Source organism: Takifugu rubripes, chromosome 3 (genome assembly GCF_901000725.2).
Source record: "Takifugu rubripes chromosome 3, fTakRub1.2, whole genome shotgun sequence".
Classification (NCBI taxonomy): Eukaryota; Metazoa; Chordata; class Actinopteri; order Tetraodontiformes; family Tetraodontidae; genus Takifugu; species Takifugu rubripes.
Genome location: NC_042287.1, coordinates 10,072,939 through 10,084,981, shown reverse-complemented (window position 1 = coordinate 10,084,981; position 12,043 = coordinate 10,072,939). Strand labels below are relative to the sequence as shown.

At 45.5% G+C, this 12,043-nt stretch overlaps 1 protein-coding gene across 1 annotated transcript; it reads right to left on the bottom strand.

Moving 5' to 3' along the window:
- Positions 1–266: 266 nt before the first annotated feature.
- Positions 267–10,809, bottom strand: esyt1a (extended synaptotagmin-like protein 1a). The gene is made up of 31 exons (XM_003963162.3): positions 10,093–10,809; positions 9,311–9,352; positions 8,394–8,528; positions 8,211–8,284; positions 7,796–7,868; positions 7,633–7,722; positions 7,497–7,552; positions 6,581–6,701; positions 6,263–6,439; positions 5,955–6,037; positions 5,758–5,806; positions 5,502–5,591; positions 5,208–5,303; positions 5,059–5,130; positions 4,886–4,972; positions 4,660–4,809; positions 3,948–4,130; positions 3,699–3,875; positions 3,530–3,612; positions 3,382–3,430; positions 3,212–3,301; positions 2,758–2,853; positions 2,601–2,672; positions 2,456–2,542; positions 2,231–2,377; positions 2,031–2,152; positions 1,838–1,933; positions 1,612–1,743; positions 1,426–1,531; positions 1,293–1,342; positions 267–1,210 (listed from the first exon to the last, which is right to left on the bottom strand). The coding sequence occupies exons 1-31, from the start codon at positions 10,429–10,431 to the stop codon at positions 1,183–1,185; spliced, it is 3,252 nt and encodes a 1,083-aa protein (XP_003963211.3). The 5' UTR covers positions 10,432–10,809; the 3' UTR covers positions 267–1,182.
- Between the last annotated feature and the right edge of the window lie 1,234 nt (positions 10,810–12,043).

Below are 12,043 nucleotides of genomic sequence, written 5' to 3'. Positions count from 1 at the left end.
GGAGCCTTTCGCTACTTCTCCTACCGAAGGGCGGGGTTTTAATAATAACCCCGCCCAGGGCCGTGGAAAACGCCCCTTATTGGCCAAAATACACGTCGATCACTACATCTTTGTTGCCCCGCCCCTTAAATCATCCCAAGTAAACCCAAGTAAATAAGAGGATGTTTTTAGCACATTAGTGTCACCCTGTGTTAACATATGAATACTACAATTAATTAAAACGCACCTGATAATTTTAAATACTAATTCCAACCAACAACACACCATTTTTTTAATGAGAATGTGCAAACTTTAATAAATAGCATCAGCAGATACATGATATGTTTCAATTAAATTTAACCTTCAGCAGATTTCTTCATCATTTCTGATGCCTGAGAACATGGATTTCGCACTCTGGAGGAGGGTTTACAGTAGATTCACTCATTCTCAAATATACTATCTAATCTGCTACGCACAGCATCATAAATTGATGTTTAGTTGCTAGAAAAAATAAAATATAGCCATGGTGGTCAGCTTGCAGCATTACCAACGCATGCAAATACAAGGAAGCATGAGCTGGAGAACATTAGCACGTGGTTTTAGCATCTACGAAGTTGACTCTTCATAAAAGCAGTGATCTAGACCGACAGTATCATACCTCTGTTTTAAATATGATGCTCTACATTCATAATACTTTATAGATAAGATAATTAAAACCCATTTAGAAAACAACAAACACTGACAAAGTGTGCACGGTAATACTTAAGGCAACGATTTAAACAAAATATATAAACAGTAACTGGGATTTAAGTGGAGATTATCTAAAAAATTAAAGCAACATTCTTGTGTTGAATGCTGTAAATTCATAAAACACATCGTGTTATCCAAACAGGGCTTTGGCATGCTTTTGAACACAGTTGTTTTGGTAGATTGTGCAACACGGTCGCGTTATTATCAAATATCAATTCAGGCAAAATGTTGTAGTAAAGAGTCCGTAAAAGACAGCAGTTTCATCACGGTTGACACATCAGAGATAAGAAGCTACACGTATTGTTTCATGTCATAAATACTGATGGAATGTCTTCATGAAGCACAAATGTGTGTTTTTCTTCAGTTTGTGTGACGCTTTCATCTACGCTGAATACACAGACACAAATCACAGGTCACGACATTTAATGATAGCAACAAGGAGCCTGGGATCTCCTAGTTGAGCTCTGCAACCAAATCGTACCTGGAAAAAGAGACAATTAAATTAAGTGGGGACTTTGCCTCCAAAAAAATGTTAACAACCCTGTTATAACACATGTCATTACCACTGCGTCACGCAAGCTTTGAGGTCTATTTCTTCCAGATCCAGCTGCAGCTGTTGGGTCACAAACAAGGTGTTTTTGTAACTTTCAGGGACTTTTTACGTGAATAAATGAGTTTATCTCTGATGACACATACCTTGCCAATGAGCTCCCTCTCTCTGCTCATGAAGGAGACGCTGTTCTTCACAGACAGGTCCAGTCTTCTCTGGTAGGACTCCTCCAGAGAGAAATCAAAATCAAATCTGTGGAGAGAGGAAGTGGGGGGGGTGTCAGTGAACATCCTCGCTTCTCCTCTGTCATTCCAATCGTTCCCTTGTCTTGCCTCTCGTTGAATTCTGGGTTGAGGTCCCTCTTTTTGGTGGCAGTTCTCCTCTTGGTAGTGGCCTTCTTGTCGGGTAGAAGAATGAAGGAAACGTAGGGGTCAGCACCATCCTTCGAGCATGCTGCCAGAGCTCTGCGGGGGGGTTGTAAAGTACACACACAATATCTTCTGATGATCTGTGCTCCAGGAGGACAAGTGTGATGTGGGTAAAGATAAGAGGAGGAACCTGCAGGCATGGACTGTGATGAAAAGCCTGGCTTCCTCTGTAGAGTAGCCGATGGTGAGCTTCACCTGGCTGGTGGGGTTCATGTTGTCAGAACCCCTGAAGATGCAGGAGAGAAAACACAACCATGTGTGGGAGGATAAAACGGGCCAAAATAAAGCAAGATTTAGATGAAAAGGGGGACGAAGTGGCTCACATGGAGAACGCAGTCCTCTGTCTGATGTCCAGATGAGAAGGAACCCATCTGGGAATGACATCATCTCCGCTGATTTCACCATCTGCATCCCTGCGGCACGCCACCAGCTGAGTGTCCAAGATCTACAGCGGCAGAGACAACAGCCTTCCTGCTGAGTCACCAGCTTTCCCCACAGGAAGCAGATCTATCAGAACCGATACCTTTAGCATGACCCTCAACAGAATCTGACTTTCTGGGAGCGCTCCGTCCAGGTTGATCCAGCGGTCCAGCACCATGCCGGGCTCCAGCAGCACGTCTCTGAGGGGAAGCGTCAGGGACCCCAGAGCCTGGCCCCAGCTGTGGGACAGCTACTTACAGACACAAATCATTTGATTAGCGTTTTTTATTTGGTTGACTAAGATGCTGACACAGATGCTGCTAATGACCTTCACTGTGAGAGTCTCTTCTTTTGGGTCACGAACCAGGAAGTGAAAGCCCTCATCCCACCGTGGAGACGTGGAACGCTCGCAGACCTGGCGCGATAAAGAACTCAACAACTGCGCTTTGATCTCACCACGTGCACCATCCTACCTTGGTTCTGTGAGACACGTTTTTGAGGAGAACGTCAGCCCCGACTTTTGGCTCCTTTCCATTCTTCTTTAACTGGAACCACGCATGAGGAATTTGGTAAATAAAATGGCATCTATCAGTGATCAGTTCCTTAGAGCGACGCAGTGATCCGTCTCACCGGCAGGCCGTGAGCTCGCTCCACGTACACAAACAGCATGGCCGAGGATGGAACAACCTTGTTCTGGTACGACTGCTGCGCCTGGTACTGCAAAATCTGCAGGAAAGTATGAACAAAACAGTTAAAACGCGCAATTTTTACCCTTTATTTTCTACCTTAAATGTATTTTGCACCCATTAAATTTAAAATTCCAATGTGAAATTCCTGCCGTGCTTTTTAATGCTATGCATTACATATTTCAAGCTTTCTAAATGTATATTTCATTGAAAGAGATTTATTTATTTAAAGCACTCCAGGAATAAATATTAATAAAAAATGAACTAATAATTCACTACATTACATGTATATGTCCGTATGATGGAAAAGCACAGTAAATATTAAAGATTTATTCACTAAGGGGTTGTTGATCATAGGTCTTTGTATGTGTGTATTTTTTAACCAGTAAGAATCTGACCTGCTCCAGTCTGTTCAGCTCGGAGACTCTGGGCAGCCACTCCAGCACCAGGTGAACCCGGCCTGACTTAACATCATTCAGGGTGTACCACTGTTACCAGGGCAACACAGGAAAGTGGTAATGAGGCACAATATTATATCATTTCTGTAGGTTTTCTGTTCAGCACTCACCGTATCAATGAACTGTGCACTGATGATGTCACGCAGGTTAAGTTTAAACCTATGAGGAAAAGGTGGCATCAATAACGTTAATAGAATAATTGCAGATATGAGAGATAGAAATAAACTGAAGAATTTATCAGTCAGTGACGTATTGCACCTCCCCAGGAAGTCATCCTGGTCAATATCCTTGTCAAACAACTCAAACTGAATCTCCTGACCAGGCAGCTGAGTCAAAATGACCTAAATCAGGAGAATCCTATTAAATTTACAGTAAATTCATATAAATAATCGTAGCAATGAAGAGAAGAGGGAACAAGGCCAATAACCTCGTAAAGTTCATTCCAGGTGGGATTGAGGTTCTCCTTGATGGTGTGGCTGCGGTAAGTGATGCCAGCCACACGGATCTTGACATAGGGGTCGCTCTTCCCTTTTACCATCCCCCCCATGAAGTTGTCCTTGGCGATCAGGTTTTGGGCCTCCATCAGATGGATTCGCAGCACCCCCTGTGGTACAGAAACAGGCTGTGGTACCAAAGTTCCCGAGTGAAACACTCCTCTAGCTGGTTCTAGTTTTACCTCAGTTGCGAACTCTGGGTCGGGCGAGGTGTGCTGTGGGCGGGTCAGCAGGGGTTTTCCTAACCCGCTGGAGCCCATTGTGTTCTGGTTCGATGGGAAGATACTCTGACCACCCTGGTTCCCGGAAGCAGAGGGCCGAGGGGACGGGGTCGTGGGGGTGGCTTCATCACTTAACCACAAAACCTGTGTGGAAACAAGCATTAACAATTATGCAGAGTAAATTATTACAAATTTACAAGTTATTACAAATTAAAGTTTGGAATAACTCCACTGTTACTGTAACCATTTGACCCACTGAATTGTGCAGTCCCAGTACAACCAGTCCATTCAGCTTCTCTGTTACCATTAAAAGCAGATCATTACCACTAAAACTTTCAGCCTTTCAACACCAGACTATTTATCTTTGCTGTTACCATCTTACAGCAATACTTTTGAGCTTATTATCTGTCCCATGCTAGCCCCTGTCTTAAATTAGCCTAGCATGCTATTGGTCTCATTTGTCTCTCTGTCAAATTAAAATCAGAGTATTTATCTTCACCCTGACTCCAAAATCAGCCCATATACCCTCTGTTCCACGACAACCATGTTATTTGCTTTCTATCAAGCCTCTCTGCACTTGTCATCTAATTTTGGCCTCTCTTGGACATTTAATTACCCTGAATGTAACTTGAATTGCTGAGGACAGCAAAGAAGGTGGAACTGAAAGACTCACCCTCAGCACAATTTTGACATAGATGCGGCTGGCGGAACCAGAATTCTCCAGCTGAAACCACTGGTCCATGGTGAGTTCAGGGGACCCCAGAAGACGCATGAGGGGAATGGTCAGGGTGCCGAGGGACAGAGCACGGTCATCATCTTTCACCTGTTAAAAAAAACAAATGTGACATTTAGGTCAAATATACAGGAGATGAAATTCTGAAACAACTCATCAAACCTACTTGAATATCAATGTCTTGTTTACTAGGATCCTGAATGAAGAAGGTAAACGCGTCGCTCCAGATGGGGCTGTTGGTACCGTAGCACGTCTGCAGACAGGAAGGCCAGACGCTTGCTAACTGCGCGCTCACAGATTGTTTTAAACCAGTGAGAAATGGTAAAACCCCTTATTCACCTTGCTCTCTCTGGTTGTATCCTGAATGGAGATCTGCACCATCGGGCTGGGATCCTTGTTGCCTTTTCGCATCTACACCATAAACATAATAACTAGCCCTCTAAAATGGAGTAAAATTAAACACAGGGGCTCAGCAGAGGGAATCTTACCGGCAGGTCCTGAGCTTGATCAAGATAGATGGCAAGGATGGCAGCTGATGGGGGATCCTCCGTCTTACTGGTCAGGTTTTGGTTCTTCTGGATCACCTGGAGGAGAAGGTAAAGAGCAACCACTGTGCTAGCTCATTGCATCTGGTTCTGCTGGGATACTCATAGCTAGAGTTGCTAAAAGTTTCCTCACTAAAAGGTCAACTGAAGATTTACTGAAACAGCCCGGCAGAATTTTCTAAAACCAGCACATATCCTTGCTTGGCTTTGAACAATTGAAACGTGCTCGGGTCTCACCTCACTCAGTCTTTCAGCAGAGGAGAGCAGAGAGAGCCACTCCAGCCTTAGATGAACGCTGCCAGATGGAACATCCTTCAGATTGAACCACTGTCGACAAAAGAAAGTATGCATCAGCGAAGAAAATTGTCCAGACCTGACATCGTCTCACGTGTCACATGATTACAGGCTAAGGTAAATATCCACCATGAGAAGATGTCCTGTAGTCATTTTTAAAGCTTTTAAAGTGAAGCTGCTTGTAAAAGAAGATGCTTACGTCATCGACAACTCTGGCCTTCTTTACAATATCCAGATCGACCTTGACCCTGACGGAGAGACAAGCAGAGGGATGTGGAGGACATCAACAAGGCCGTAGACGGCAGAGGATGAAAATACGTGTGACGGAATCATGGCTCGATGAGGCAAAGACGGCAGAACGGCACGAGAACATGCGTGTGATGAGAAGGCAGCTACCTTCCCAGGAAGTCATCCTGATCTGGGTCTTTGTCAAATACTTCCACTTCCAACTCCTGACCAGGTACTTCATGGACAATCACCTGACACACACACACGCACACACGACAAATAAACAAAAACATGGATATATGGGCAAACATATACTGTATTACAGCTGCACAACATGAGAGCACAGAGCCATGGAAACAGATCATACCTTTTAGCTAAATTGGCCATAGACCATAGAATTCCATTTAATAATTATTTTTAGATTTCTATTTTGGCAAATCTGAAGCAGGGAGCCCAAACACTTAGCCATAAACCACCTCATACATCTCCCGCCACTGTGGGTTCAGGTTGCTGTCGATGTGGTGAGACGTGAAGATCTGCGTTCCCACTCGCAGGACGGCATATGGGTCGGACTTTCCGTCGATTAAGCCCTTGATTACCGTATCCTTGGCGGTCAGATCCTCGGCCTCCAGCAGGTGAATGCGTACAACTCCCTAGTGGGTGCATGGACAACAAGGATTATTGCTTTGGGTCTGACTTTTAATTGAAATCTGAAATTCGCTTATGAGGTTTGACAGATTTGCATCGGTCTGTGTAGATCCGTGCTTCTCCGGGCCAAGTAAAAAAGGAGTTACCCTTGGGAGAGGGGAGCGGAGCTGCGCAACGTGCAGGTCGGCCACCAGGGGGACAGTGAGACGGTTTGGGAGCACCAGTTGTGAGGCTATGGCATCCATTATCATAGTGTCCGACATGGCACTGTAAATGAATGCCGGGATGATGATGTGAACACACAAGGGGGTGGGACACAAACAGACAGACCGACCGACCGACCGACAGACAGACAGGTAGAGACTGCTGTACTGCTGCAGATGATAGAAACATGCACATACAGAAATCACATGATATTCAGGTTTTCGGCAGCAAAAGCCACAAGGAAGAGCCCTTGGCTGACGGCGCGTGGCGCCTTCTGTGAAATCATGTTGTGTAATTTGTGTAGAGGAGCAATACAATTAAAAATAATGACAGGCTGTCATTGTGGTTATTGCCAGATTTAAACGATATTTAGGCTCTGGCAATACTTTAATTGTATTTTCTTTCAGTGTAGAATCAGCCACGCCATCCACCTAACTGGACTGTGGCTGATAGACAGTTGTCTTTATTTTTACCACAAACGGTGGACATACTGACTGAATCCAACAACATCAGTATGGTTTGTGGGACGATCTCTGTTGTCAACAAATGCAATAAAAAGAACAAAATCAGCAGCAGTTCATCGCGGTTGCTGGCCGATATTCAACCAGGCTGCTTCTTCTGTGCAACTGCAGCTGCATGGAGGTCGTTTGTAGATTCACATTTGTCGACGTGGTTGTTGACTGACAGGAAGGAACCTGTTCTCTAATACTTTGAAACGGTGGGTCCTAAGATAAACATGGTGGTGGTTTTGCAGTACCACGCGCAGCAGTTGGCTGTGATCAAACTGATATGCTTCCGAGAAATATCTCAGAGATTCTCTGAAATGCATCATGGGTTTTGAAGAGGTGCCTAACTGACCTGAGTCCAGGAATGTCTAAGAGGTTGGTCAGTCCGGTCCAGTTGATGTCCAGTTTCTAGAAAGCAGATAATTGTAAATGCGCAGAAGATGTGCACAGCTGACAGGAATACAGATGTTGGCAGCTGCAGCACTCACGGGCCTGCGGATGAAGAACATCGTGACAGCTCCGACCAGCGGTATGTTGCCGATAAGAGGCTCCAGGATCACACGCAGCTTCCCGTGCAGCTACCAAAGACAAAAAGCTGGAACGACGCTGTAACAGTGATGTTCTGCCATCTCTGGTGATTTCCTCCCTTACCTGGACTCCTTTCACTCCGGCTTTGCAGAAGTACTTTTTGATTTCCACATTTATTTCCACATCCCCCGCGTAGCTGCAAGCAGAAGGAAGGCGGTTTACTGACGAAAGCTGAACCAAGATGTGAACAGAGGACAGGGCTGTTTCCTGCGCTAGGTAAACAGAGAGCAAGTAATAGAGACAAGAGCAAACTCCTCTAACAGCATGGTAATGACAGAAACATATTACAGTGCTTAACCTGACTGACTGGTTCACTTCACAACATGAAATAACAAAAACATTTGAGTTTTAATCACGTGAACTGTGCTTTTTCTTGTACTTCGGCACGACCTTATATTTGCAGGACCTCTGATCTGGCTACTGTGAGGGGGACAGTTCGGTTCTACAGGAGCCCTCAGCCCGACCTGCGATGCTTTACCTCAGATACAAGTCCAGGATGACCTGTCTTCTGTCTTGCTCTGTGTGCGCCTTCACGCCAACCACCTTCACAGCCTACGAACACAAGAGCCAGGAAGCCATCAGCCTCTGCTCCATCATCGCCGGCCTCCTCCTACGCAACGGGCGTGGCCCGCTTGGATGGGTTCTGCAGCAGGATGTTTACCTTTTCTCCTATGTCGACCTTGGTGAAGCTGAGGGTCTGCAGGTGAATGCTGGAGGCCCTGATGGCAGGAGCGATGGTTTCCACCAGCAGCTTCTCCAGATACTGGCCGATGAACGGCCAGGCTTGCTGGATGATCTGGAGGAAAAAATTATACAGTATTTCTGCACTCCAAAAAAAGCCTTTTGAGCGTATTTGAACTGGCAGTGGTGGCAGAAAATCACAGGTCTGACTCACAGGAGCTGTCAATGTGTAAAAAACTAGAAAACTCTGAAGAAACATTCAAATAAAGGTTCAGCACTGAAGATACACTAGTCTGCACTTTTGCTGTGGGATGTGGCAACACTTCCCACTGCACAGTATAACGTTGGTGTCAACTTTAGGGCGGCAGTGCGAGGATGGACTCAACGCCTTGTTTCACCCGTCGGCCAAATGCTTTGTGACAGGGATGAAGCAGACAGCCTGCAGTTACAGGGGCCTCCCACAGCTGGAACACAGTAAAAGCTGACAGCATTTCAATGATGTGTAGATGAAAAGCAGGAAGTCAAATGTGACGTCTGAAGAAATCAGATATGCTGATGAGAGCTGGAGCCGGCCGACGGCCTGCCCACATTCCGAGCTCGGGCTGTTAACTGTATGACATTCTTCTGTCTCCAGAAAGGAGGTTTATTAGCATTCACATCCACGCTCACTCTGGGCTGCTGAGAGGATACTGACAGAGACAGAGAGTGTCGAGATACCATCTGAGGCTCCCCCTGCTTCTTAATTACAGCAGTAGATTATTGGTGCTGATGGAGAGGCAGGGACAGGAGCCAGGTCACTCAGACTCCACACAACCATCTTCTCGTGTTATATAAAATGTGAAGTAACAGCCAAGCATAAAAAAACCCCAGAGCAAGACATTGAAAAGATGCAGTCACCTTATTCACCCACTCCACTTTCTCCACATCTGGAAAGTTGACCTGTAGGGCACAAAGGGTCACACGTGAGCTGACATGGTGATGCCAAATGACCATGTGATCCCTCTGCTAATGTCTAATGCTGGTAATTTTACATTCTCAGGTGAGAAAATACAGATCAAGGTCCTTTCAGAGGTCAAGTTTAGTATATCGGTGTGGCAGAATTAAGAATTGTGCCTTATGAATGTTGAAAGTGTGTAACTGGCGTCAGCTGATCAGGAAAACACTCAAGTAAGCTTCTGTTTTTGGAGAACAGTCAAAAGGAAACACACACACATTGTCCCTCTGGCTTCTCTCTACCCAGATACGGTGTTCTTTGTTGCTGTCTCGTCCTCTGTCCTACTCAGTTCAACTTTCATTTAAAAGCTGTGCAATAGTAAAAAACCAAGGAAAACTGGTTCTGGTCTATTGGCTCCTGAATGTTTGCACCACTCTTTCTGCCTCACAGACCTTTGGGGAAATATTCACATCATTCACATTCCTCCGCGGCTGGTGGACACTAATTCCCTGGAAACGGAACATTAGGAATGTCTAAATATGGGGCTTTCCAGAGTCAGGGAGAATATCCCCGATTCGAGAATAAGGAAAATATAAATTACGCCAAAAGGACCACAACTTAATGTCCTCGCTGACACAAACCAGTAATACGCATGCAGGGGGCAGATATGTTAACAGCTGGGGACAGCACAGTTTCAACCCACAGATGCGTCAAACCAGACCAGCTGCAAATCATGACTTCTTACCCACGGGGGCAGATCCCTTTTTGCCCTGAACACGCTCTCCGTGGTGAAGGTTCTCTCGTTCTCCAGGAGGTACATCGCAGATTTGAGCCTCATCACTTTGTCCAGCCGACTGTGTTTCCATCCCATGAAGATTACGAGACCGAACAGCACCACGCTGATGCTGAAGCCGTAATACCCGGCCAGATACACAGGTAGGAGAGCACCGAGGCATTTCCCGAAGGACCAGAGCACGGTGACAGCGCGATCTCCGGGGCGCCGCTGGCTCGGTGAGGCCGGGGGCGCAAACGACGCGTCTCCGTCCATAACGGGCTCTGCGTCCACGGCTGGCATCGCAGCCATTCCTTCACGTCTTATGATTGATTCCTGGCTACTCTGCTACGATAGGAACTGTGTGGCTGTAGCCACGGAAGACACCGCAGAAACCATCGAGAAACGGGCTCTCAGATCGCGGTTGATCCGGTGTGCCGGCCAAAATGTGCAATTCCGCGTCTGGTACGCGTTATGCTTCTCTTGCAGAGCAAAGCAAATGTCAGCAAGGGCGGGCTCTTCCTCTGGCCCTCCTTCACATGAAGTGGAAACCCAAAACCCTCGAATCAACTTGTGGCGTCACGCACGCTGCGCGAATATCTCTCCCAGGGGTAGATTTGATTGAAAATCGTCTCCGTGCACAACCACCAGGACCACCACGCCCCCGGACTTCATAGGCTGATTAACTCCTTACCTTTTTTTTGTTTTAAGAAGCTTGGGTCCTGCAGCGTGCGCAGGCGCTCCTCTGCGCTGCAGCACCTTTTACTACCGAGCGCAGCAGCGCGCCAGCAGCTCCATCACCTTAACAGTGTAATGACTCATGACACGGTGTTAATAAGCTGCAGCCATGTAATCAAGCAAAGGGGCGTGGGGGAGGAAGAAAACGAACGAATATCGCTCAGATATGCTCAGATATCGCTGGGGGGGCAATGGTAAATATCAGAGGTTTTATTACCGTCTTATTAGTATTTTATTCATAATGTAGAAAAGCATTTGAACAGTCTGGGTTAAACTGCAGCACAGTTTATTTGTCTTGGTTGTTACAGTGATCAACAAGGCTTTGGGGGTGCAAAATCCATTGGCATCAGTTTACAGTTACACACAAGATTAACTGTCATTAACTAAGCATATTTTTCAGAAAGCCTAAACTAAAGTGTGTTCACATTAGTTCCTTTGTTCCGCACTCCGAAAAGCTTTACTTGCGAGGCAACCTGAACGGGGCATCTTAAAATTTGTCCCTGTCGCCAGGTTACAGCTAATTAACCCTGTTTGCTCAAGAGGTGAGCCGTTTGAGATCTTCCTCTGTAAATATGAACACACTCAGCTGCAGCCAATGGTAACAGATGCATGTGTGACACGATCTGCAAGGGAATTACCAAAGGGATTCTGTAAAGTCTAAAAAATGTGCATATTCAGTTTCTTCCACATCCACTGGGATAGGCACTATTCAAAATAATAAATGTTTTGATTTTAAATACATTTTATACATCATATTTTGTTGGCTAAAAAAATCAGGCTGCCCGTTACGTCAACACTGCAATCAAATATCTATGGCAGTCAACTCTGCATTGAAGTAAACTTGTTTTTTTCTTTAAAAAGCAGAAGTACAAACAATAATGAGTAATGCAATCAGATGTTCAGTTCTATCACAGTGGGAAGTAGAAGGCAAAGTCACAAGGTCTGATTTAAAAATGTGACAGAGGTCCTGTTTGCTGCAACCAACAGGACGTTATGAAAGAGGACAATGTGATCATTTTTGCCTGCAGCAACCTTTGGTTAACCTTGGCAGTAAATACAAAAGTGCTCCAAGGATAAGTTAGTTTCTTTTCTTTTTTTTTTAATGGAATCGTGAGTCAGCGTCATGAAAGAATTACAGTCTTGAGAAAGAAAAAAAAAACAGTCGTGGAGTGAGAGCAGAATGCAA